At 46.6% G+C, this 6,635-nt stretch overlaps 1 protein-coding gene across 1 annotated transcript in view; it reads left to right on the top strand.

Moving 5' to 3' along the window:
- The first annotated feature begins 522 nt into the window (after nt 1–522).
- Nucleotides 523–6,635, top strand: part of Aldh9a1 (aldehyde dehydrogenase 9 family member A1) — a 16,124-nt gene continuing 10,011 nt past the window's right edge. The window contains exons 1-6 of the mRNA XM_005372057.3: nt 523–773; nt 1,730–1,875; nt 2,934–3,063; nt 3,743–3,877; nt 4,838–5,034; nt 5,661–5,801. Of these exons, the coding sequence (XP_005372114.1) occupies nt 593–773; nt 1,730–1,875; nt 2,934–3,063; nt 3,743–3,877; nt 4,838–5,034; nt 5,661–5,801 (930 nt within the window). The 5' untranslated portion in view covers nt 523–592. The remainder of the gene's footprint in view (nt 774–1,729; nt 1,876–2,933; nt 3,064–3,742; nt 3,878–4,837; nt 5,035–5,660; nt 5,802–6,635) is intronic.

The following is a 6,635-nucleotide window of genomic DNA, read 5'->3' as shown; positions in this document are numbered from 1 at the left end:
GCCTCTGTGAGTTCGAGGGCCAACCTGGTTTACAAAGTGAGTTCCAGGACAGCCAGGACTGTTACACAGAGAAAGCCTATCTTGAAAAACCAAAACAAATCAAAACAAAAAAAAAAAACCCAAAAAGTGTATGTAAGAGTGTAACTAATTGAGCCCTAATGTAACTCAGTTGAGCCCTAGCAATACAGAGCCTGACACCAGGATGCTTGGGGATTAGGGTTAAGAATGGCCTTAGATGACAAGGTGGATTCTCAAAGGCTTTCTCCTTGGGAGGCCTGGAGATGGGAAGGTGATCAAGTTATATTCTTCTTTATCGCTTCCTTTAACTATGCGCTGGCTGGGCCCAAGATACTCCCCTAGCCACGCCCCCTCGTGCTCTTCCTGGCATTCCTTGCTCGCCCCATGCCCACCCACTCATGGCCAGGCTTCCCCGAGGCCCCGCCCCCTCGCGGTCCAAACTCGCCCAGGGTAGCCTCCTTCCAAAGCCCCCCCCTTCGCAACGTCGCCTTTCGCCGGTCCCGCCCCTCCGCTCCGCCCTCCCCGCGCGTGGTCTAGTGGGGCTTTCCTCCGAGTTGCGCTGCGCACTCGAGGGATGTTTCTCCGAGCTGTTGGCTCTGGGCTGACGTTGCTCTTCCGCACTCCTGGGCTTGCAGCGGTTGCCGCCATGAGCACTGGCACCTTCGTCCAGTTGGAGCCGCTCAACTACCGCGGCGGGGCCCGTGTGGAGCCCGTGGACAGCAGCGGCACGGAGAAGGCCTTCGAGCCGGCCACCGGTAACCGGGCGGGACGCGGGTGGAGTGGGCTCTCTTTGGCCCTGTGCACTGGCTCTGCTGCAACCCTTGTCTTCCTTCCGAGCACTCAGCAAAGGGTTGCTGGACTTGCACGGCTGCAGTGTGGAGCACAGAGTACTGCGGAGGCTCGTGGGAAAGTGTGAGCTGGGGCAAATTAAACCTATGTTAAATGTTTACAGCAGTTCTTATTGAATGGTTAGTAGAGCCCACTGAGCCTCGTGGTAAGTGAGCAGTCCAGGGTTCTAGGGTTCTCAGATCTCCTCTGTTGCAGAGTTGTCTCCTCTATTACACACACACACACACACACACACACACACACACACACACACACACACACATATTCTAAGTTACCCAGTAGCACTTAGGAGAGTTTGTTTTGTTTATTTTTAATTTTTTTTTTGTTTTTTGGGACAGGGTTTCTCAGTAGCTATGGAGCCAGTCCTGAACTCTGTAGACCAGGCTGGCTTCGAACTCAGAGAGAACCACCTGCCTCTTCCTCCCGAGTGCTGGGATTAAAGTCGTGTGCCACCATACTTGGCTTGTTTTTATTTTTAAAATGATACGTGTTAGCCGGGCGGTGGTGGAGCATGCCTTTAATCCCAGCACTCGGGAGGCAGAGGCAGGTGGATCTCTGTGAGTTCGAGACCAGCCTGGTCTACAAGAGCTAGTTCCAGGACAGGCTCCAAAACCACAGAGAAACCCTGTCTCGAAAAACCAAAAAAAAAAAAAAAAAAAAATGATACGTGTTGAGTGTTTTGCCTGCATGTGTGTTGTTTACTACTTGGAACTTTATTGGACTTGAAAGGGATTCCTGGTCACAAAATTAAGAACGAAATGAGATCATGGTCACAGGGATCCCGCAAAGAAGGCTGATAGAAACAATTTCAAATGTGTTTTGTAACTGCTTGAGATAAAACGGACTTTCTGCTTCTCTCTAGGCCGAGTGATAGCTACTTTACAGTGTTCAGGAGAAAATGAAGTAAATTTGGCTGTTAAAAGTGCAAAGGATGCCTTTGAAATCTGGAGAAAGAAATCTGGCATGGAGCGTGGCCAAGTCCTTTTAGAGGCTGCCCGGATGGTAAAGGTGTGTATCAATCTTTTCCTATTGAGCCAGCTCCACTTGCACTGCTCTGAGGGTGGTCACAGTTAATATCGGATAGCTCGTGTGAAATGGAGAAACATTCATTCCCCGTGCTCACCTTGGTATGTAAAGCACAAATCCCCTGAGGGCTCCCTGGGACCTTAATTGCTTGGGAAGAGTCCAGATTCAGAGATACAAAAAACCCAACCAAACAAACAAACAAAAAAACTTATCAGAAACTTAGAAGATTCAGAGTGATGTACATCAGAACGTGAATTCTACCTTTGGTGGGAATGTCGGGTTTCCTTTTCTTCCCTTTTTTTTGTCATAAGTATGCTGTAAGAAACCTTGAAGGGTCTGAGAGTTAACCTGCTTGCAAGAATGTGTGTTTATATGTATAATCAAATATCTGTATGCATACTTATCAGTGGTATCATATATATTCTGATAGAACGCATGGAGCTTTGGAGATCAGAGAAAAAGTCTTCTTACAGCACACTGTAGCGGCTTGTAGGTGTAGGGGGAATTAGGGTATCGGAAGACTTTCTGCGTCTTCTCCTCCTATTCTGGGGAGGTATTGAGATTAATTGCTCATCAAACAAGTCTCTGGGACTGAGAGGGAAGAGCCACTGTGGTTATTATTACCAGATGGCTCTAGGATCAAGTGATTATAGCTCCAAAGGTCTCTCGGGGGCTGCAGTCTCTTCAAGGTCTTTGTTCTTCAGTTAGCATGCCTGTGTTCTGTGCTCAGATAGCCTGGGCCATGTAGAAATGTCAGAATATATGCTCACATACATGTTCTCATTGATCCACACGCACATACTCGTTCTTAAAACTTCCATTTTCTAACTTACACTGATGTGGTCTCCATTTTTGCCCCCTGATGACCTGGAAGGAGGACAGCAGGTGTTTGTGTCCAGTCCAGCACCATTATTCTGCCACGGTTCCTCACAAGTGCCAGCCTTTTCTAGGCTTGGAACTTGAGTGACACATTTCTTCTTAAGCACTGGCCATGTTGAAACATCATAATATGAATTAAATCTCTTCTGTTTTACCCAAAGGAACAAAAGGATGCGATTGCCATCATGGAGACAATCAACAATGGGAAGTCCATATTTGAGGCCCGCCTGGATATTGACACTTCGTGGCAGTGCCTGGAATACTATGCAGGCCTGGCTGCATCCATGGCAGGTGAGCCCTGGCGTGGCCTCAGGTAACCATCTGATCAGAGGGCAGAAGAGCAGAGCCTATAGTGGTGATTGTTATCTACTTGGGTGGCTTCTGTTAGTTTATCATTCCTTAGCTAAAGAGGAGATAGTAACAATTTCTTGGATTGTTCTAAGAATTCAATAAGATAGTAGACGAAAGCATCCAGTATTACAACCTGAACTGTAGACCAAATGGTTCGAAGCACTAGTTTGTAAGAGTCTGCACAATGCTTACCATTGTTATCCAGTTCAGGCCAGGAATGTAGCTCAGTTGGAGTGTTTGCCTAGTGTGCGTTGTGCGTGGAGCCCTGGGTCCAGTTCCAAATATTGCATACTCCTGAGTGTGGTGATGGCCACTACCCACTTGTAATCCTAGTACCTAGGAGGGGGACGCAGGAGGATCAGAAGGTTAAGGGCATCCTCAGCTACGTAGTGAATTTGAGGTAAATGAAACATACCTCAAACAAATGTTTACAGCAGTTTATATTGAATGGGTGGTAGAGCCCACCTGAGCCACATGTGGTAAGTGAGCTAGTGCTCTTCAAGGCTGAGCCATCCAGCCCCCACAGAAGAGTCTTTGAGAGTTAACTAGGATGAACTTGTGCTCGTGAAATTGCGGGGAGCATAGGCTTGCATCATTTCTTATTCTGTTTTACCCCTAGGAGAGCATGTCCAACTCCCAAATGGGTCCTTCGGCTACACCAGAAGAGAGCCACTTGGGGTGTGTGTGGGGATAGGAGCATGGAACTACCCCTTCCAGATTGCCTGTTGGAAGTCTGCTCCTGCTTTGGCATGTGGTAAGAATGAGTCACTCCTCCACAGTGAGCCTTCCGCCCCGCACTCAGACAGCAAGAGCTGCCTTGGGGCAGTCAGTCTCAGAGGATGTGGGTCTATTCCTGCCTTGCCTTGCACCTGAAGGAATTAAAGTTGAGGTTGCACACACAGGTCATGTCTTGGGGTTTCTATTTTGCATCTGTCCAGTTTCTGATGGAGAAACTGGCTGTATATTCTAGGCTATCCTTTTTTGGGAGGAGGGGGTAGATGGTTTTCGAGACAGGGTTTCTCGAAACCCTGTGTAGCCTTGGGTGTCCTGGAACTCACTCTGTAGACCAGGCTGGCCTCAAGCTCATAGAGATCTGCGAGCCTCTGTCTTCCGAGTGCTGGGATTAAAGGTGTTTCCACTACCACCTGGCTAGGCTATCCTTCTGATTCATCCTTCTAGTGTTAGAATGAAAGGAAATGAAAGTTTTTGGTCTTCAGTTAACTTTTATGAGACTGATTATCCCTACTTCACATTGAAGTTGCAAGCTTTAAATAGGATTACCCATGTCCAAAGACCTTGATACATGAGAACCCAAGGTGGGGAAGCAAGGTATGTCCTTTTTTAAAAAATAATTTTAGTTTTATTGGTTTTTTATGTATGAATGTTTGCCTGCATATCTATATCTATCTGTCTATTGATCGATCAATCGATAGATAGATGGTATATAGTATACCATGTGTACCACTAGTACTTGCAGAGACCAGAAGGTGCTAGATTCCCTGGATCTGGAGTTACAGCTGGTTCTAAGCCATCCTTTGTCTACTGGAAACTGATCTCAGACTCTCTGCCAGAGCAACAGGTGCTCTTAACCAATGGGTCATTGTTTCAGTCTCAGATGTTTCTAGAATTAATAACATCGTTGGTGAATTTAGAGGACCAGGAACCAGTTGAAATCGTCTAGTCATGTCTGAGAGGAGCATTTGCTTTTCTACAGGTAACGCCATGATCTTTAAGCCTTCTCCCTTCACACCCATGTCTGCTTTGCTGCTGGCTGAGATCTATACCAAAGCGGGCGCGCCTCCTGGCCTCTTCAACGTGGTGCAAGGTGGGGCTGCCACAGGCCAGTTTCTGTGTCAGCATCGCCATGTGGCCAAAGTCTCCTTCACTGGAAGTGTGCCTACTGGCATGAAGGTACAGACGACACCAGTTTTGTTCGACACAAATGGCTAAGTCTGGCAAAGCTAGTCCTGCCCACTGCGTATTTTGCAGATTTGGAGTTTATGTTGGGAATGGGTCAGGAAATTCTACTCTTTCTGTGCATGTGACGGGGGAAAGAGGGTATGTGTGGGTGGTTTGTGGTAGGCCAGGTGGGGGTAGAAATTCTCGCCTGCTTCAGGAGACGATGTGTGTGAGGGATTGGGGCCGGGGCTGCACTGTGCTCTGTTGGTGAGTTAACTATATTATATAGAAGAAGAATATTTTCAGGTTACTTCAGGTTTGTTACTTTGACCTGGATTTATGTTCCCAGTTTTAAATAGCCCTAAACATAAGAATGCAAAAAGAATTCCTGGCTGCAAGAATCCTATGAATTGTCAGTATGTTTTAAATGAACTCTTGTTTCAGGGTGTTATGTGACGTTCTGTAAATTCTTAGAGGGTTTTGCCAAAGAATATTCTAAGTGTACGAAGAGCCCAGTGTACGTGAGAACAGGTTCTGGCCCCTGTCAGACAAAGATAACCTGGTAGGTTCAGGTTGAGTTGACCTAGCATGCAGACTAACTTAGGCTAAATTTCCGGGTATCTTGTTTGGTTCTGTAGATCATGGAAATGTCCTCTAAAGGAATCAAACCTGTAACCTTGGAGCTTGGAGGCAAATCTCCTCTGATCATCTTCTCAGACTGTGACCTGGAGAATGCTGTGAAGGGGGCATTGGTGGCCAACTTCCTCACACAAGGCCAGGTATGAACTCTTCTTGGGAGGGCTGGGAAGGAATCCCTGCCTCTCCCCCTGGTAGCATGCTGACATTCTAGACACACTGAGAATTACAGGGTAGTTGTGAACAAATAGTACCAAGAGTTCCTGTGTATCTCTGAACCAGATCCCTCTAATACTGTGGTCCTTGGCCTTCTTAAGGCTGCGACCCATTACTACAGTTCCTCCTGTTGTGGTGGCCCACAACTGTAAGATTTTCATTGTTACTTTGTAGCTATAATTTTTGCTACTGTTATGAATCACAATGTAAATATTTTTGGAGATAGAGGTGTGCCAGAGGGGTCATGGCCCACAGGTTGAGAAGTGCTTCAGAATCTAACCTGTTTGCTTCACCATTCTTCCAGTCTGTGTATATACATCATACAGAATCAATGTCCTCCTAAACTATTTGAGAGAAAGTTATAGACACAAGGTCCCTAACTATCAAATACTGTACACAGCCCCCAAAACCACATTCTTTTACATAAGCATAGTGTGATTAGTACTCTATGAGTGTTAATTTATTGGCTTTAATCCCGGCACTCAGGAGGCAGGGACAAGCGAATCTCTTTGAGTTCAGGACAGCGTGGTCTACAGAGCTAGTTTTAGGGCAGCTAGGGTTCTTGCATAGAGAAAGAAAAGAAAAGAAAAACAAAACAAAGTGTCTCATATACACACAGACATACATTCCCTAGCCTTGGTCTGAGAATTATGAGCAACATGGACACAGTAGGAGTCAAAAGCCGGACACTGAGGGCTGGAGAGATGGCTCAGTGGTTAAGAGCATTGCCTGCTCTTCCAAAGGTCCTGAGTTCAATTCCC

This window comes from Microtus ochrogaster, unplaced genomic scaffold (assembly GCF_000317375.1).
Source record: "Microtus ochrogaster isolate Prairie Vole_2 unplaced genomic scaffold, MicOch1.0 UNK166, whole genome shotgun sequence".
In the NCBI taxonomy this organism is placed as follows: Eukaryota; Metazoa; Chordata; class Mammalia; order Rodentia; family Cricetidae; genus Microtus; species Microtus ochrogaster.
Note: the sequence above shows the minus strand (reverse complement) of the source record. Positions and strands in the feature narration are given on the sequence as shown.